This window comes from Tupaia chinensis, unplaced genomic scaffold (assembly GCF_000334495.1).
Source record: "Tupaia chinensis unplaced genomic scaffold, TupChi_1.0 Scaffold144276_1, whole genome shotgun sequence".
Classification (NCBI taxonomy): Eukaryota; Metazoa; Chordata; class Mammalia; order Scandentia; family Tupaiidae; genus Tupaia; species Tupaia belangeri.
Window position 1 is genome coordinate 668,344 of NW_006204133.1, and position 2,496 is coordinate 670,839.

Here is a 2,496-nt window from a genome sequence, read left to right on the forward strand (position 1 = left end):
CCAGACAGAGAGACAGAAAGCGAGAAATCACCCCCCAGGGGGGATGGTCACACCACAATCCCTTCTCCTCCATTCTCCTCTCGGGATCTTGGGCACGCACGCACATGTGCCCGGTGTGAGTTTTAAGCCACCGGGTCCAGGATGCGAACTGCGGTCGACTATGTGGGAGTCCAGCGACATAGCCATTACGCTAACTGCTGGTTCCCTACCCGCCCTTCCTGCTCTTAATGCTCATGTCAAATCCAGAGGATCCTTCCTGCCTGTTCTCACTCGCCTCTATCCAATGCACTCAACCCAGAGAGAACAAGCTAAGGAGATGGTAGGGATCCTAGTGTGGGCTGAGCCCACATACTTGCAGGAGTTTAATCTATTACCTAATTCTTCATAAAATCCAGAAAAGGGGTATTATCCTCATTTGATTACTTATTTCAAATGTATCCATTTATTCCTTCCATGAGATAGACAGGCATTCCAGGGCTCCCATGCCATGTTCCACCCCATCTCAGCCAGCCTGGATCACGGGCATACATACATGCCCTGTGTGCTCAGAGAGGTCTCAGATTGTAATGTAGGAGCCCTTCCTGTGGGTACAGCTGTGCCACCACTGTGCCACCACCTGGCTCCTGTCATCCCAACGTTATGGACTGCAAAGAGAATGAGGCCCAGAGTGGTTAACATTCCTACCCAGGACTTAAATTTGTCTTCCAACCTACTTATTCAATATATATTTCAAGTACCTGCTATATCCTTGCTGGGTTTGGGGCCCTGGAAAAACAATGGACAGCTTTGTCTTCATGGAGATGACGATCTATCAAGGAGACAGACATGAAATGGTCACCCCAGTGCATGAAAAATTGCAGCAGTGAAAAACTCTCCTCCGGTAAGGACACTTGAGCGTATCAGGAAAGGCCTCTCCGAGGAAACAAAACAAACATTAGAACTGAGTGGTGTCCATGAGGACAAAGAGGATCCTAGATGGAGTGAGTACATGTGCACAGGCCTCTGGTGGGGTGACATGGTGAGGTCCAGCCTGCAAGAAGGCCCATGAGACTGAAGGGCAGGCGGAGGCAAGGTGCACGATGAGGCTGGGGTCCTCCAGGGGCCAGACCCTCAGGTCCCTGTAGGTCTCTTGAGAACTTCCCAGGACAGCAGACCTTTTGAAGTGTTTTACAGTTCTAGGAAAAAGCGGGAGCGACAAATCACATGAAGTTGCAAAACCACCTGCATTTGACACTTTTCTAACTTTTTGGAAGGGTGTGTGTGTGTGAGGCAGGAGCTGGTTTCCAGGAAGGTTTGCACAAGCATCTGAGTAAAAACAATGACTTTCATTCAAAATACATTTTTTTTTTTTGGAGAGGTTTTTGCTATTGGGCGAGTGCACTTGCCAGACAGAGACAGAGAGATAGAAAGTGAGAAATCACCCCCTAGGGGGCATGGCCACGCTGCAATCCCTTCTCCTCTCGGGATCTTGGGCATGCACGCACATGTGCCTGGAGTTAGTTTTAAGTCACCGGGTCTGGACTCGAACCGCGGTCGCCTACATGGGAGTCCAGCGACATAGCCATTACACTAACTGCTGGTCCCCAAAATACCTTTTTAAAGTTTACACTAGAAGTCTTCTAAACGCTCATGTTAAAGGCTTATTATGAAAAAACTATGCATGGGTTTCAAAAATGTTTTGTACCAAAATAAACTTGTACTTTAATTCCATTTTTCCATGAACTATCTTTAGTGCCCAGTACATTTTGCATCCATCCTTCCCATCCCGTTCCTGTGTCGGCCCCCTCAGCTCCCTAGCGCCTATATCCCACATGCCACCCGTCACTTTTCTACCGCAGCGTTTCGTGGTCCTCACAGCACAGCTCTGCAGGTAAAAGGACCTCATTTCCTCGGAAATCTGCCTCCCCGTTAGACGTAACTTCCACGACAGCAAAGCTCGCGCTAGCCTCGTTCAATCCCCGGCCCTCAGCGCCCAGTTCTGTGCCTGGCGCCCAGAAGGAGAAGCTTTCTTAGTATTTCAGGAGGTCTTCCGGCCCTCTGAAGTCCACGGAGTCCCCGGCCACCCTTCTCACTTCAGCGCGCCCAGCGTCAATCCCTTCCCGGCGAAAACCGAGGCGTTCTGCGCAGGCGCGCCTCTGGCCCCGCCCCCGGCGACGTCACGCGGCCGTTACGGCGCTCCGGCGTCTGGCGCGCGCGATTTAAAACCAGCTCCAGAAACGCTGAAGGCAGGATGAAGCCTCCCTGCCCAGGTGAGGCCGCCGTGGGGTGTGGGGAGGCGGGCGGGCGGGGCGCGCTCGGCCAATCAGGACGCAGCTGAGGCCCGGGCTGTGAGCGCTGGGGGCGGCCGCCCTGCGGGGTCGCGCGGCTGGCTGTGGGGCGGCTTCTCCCCTGGGCGCTGCACCGTGCTCGGTGCCTCTCCATTAATAGGGTGGTTTTCCTGGAATAGACGCAGTTTCAGGGCCGTGGCAGCGTCGTGGTTACCGCTGCGTGCGTAGT

The 2,496-nt window shown here is 53.2% G+C and overlaps 1 protein-coding gene and 1 long non-coding RNA gene across 2 annotated transcripts in view; one reads left to right on the forward strand and one right to left on the reverse strand.

Annotated features, from left to right (window-relative positions):
• Window positions 1–174: 174 nt before the first annotated feature.
• LOC102501399 (uncharacterized) lies at window positions 175–2,061 on the reverse strand. The gene is made up of 3 exons (XR_337111.3): window positions 1,834–2,061; window positions 738–1,175; window positions 175–644 (listed from the first exon to the last, which is right to left on the reverse strand). It is a non-coding gene; the product is annotated as an uncharacterized LOC102501399 (long non-coding RNA).
• Window positions 2,062–2,147: 86 nt separating this feature from the next.
• Window positions 2,148–2,496, forward strand: part of NCAPH (non-SMC condensin I complex subunit H) — a 55,910-nt gene continuing 55,561 nt past the window's right edge. Inside the window, exon 1 of the mRNA XM_006166559.3 lies at window positions 2,148–2,249. Coding sequence (XP_006166621.1) covers window positions 2,231–2,249 — 19 coding nt within the window. The 5' untranslated portion in view covers window positions 2,148–2,230. The remainder of the gene's footprint in view (window positions 2,250–2,496) is intronic.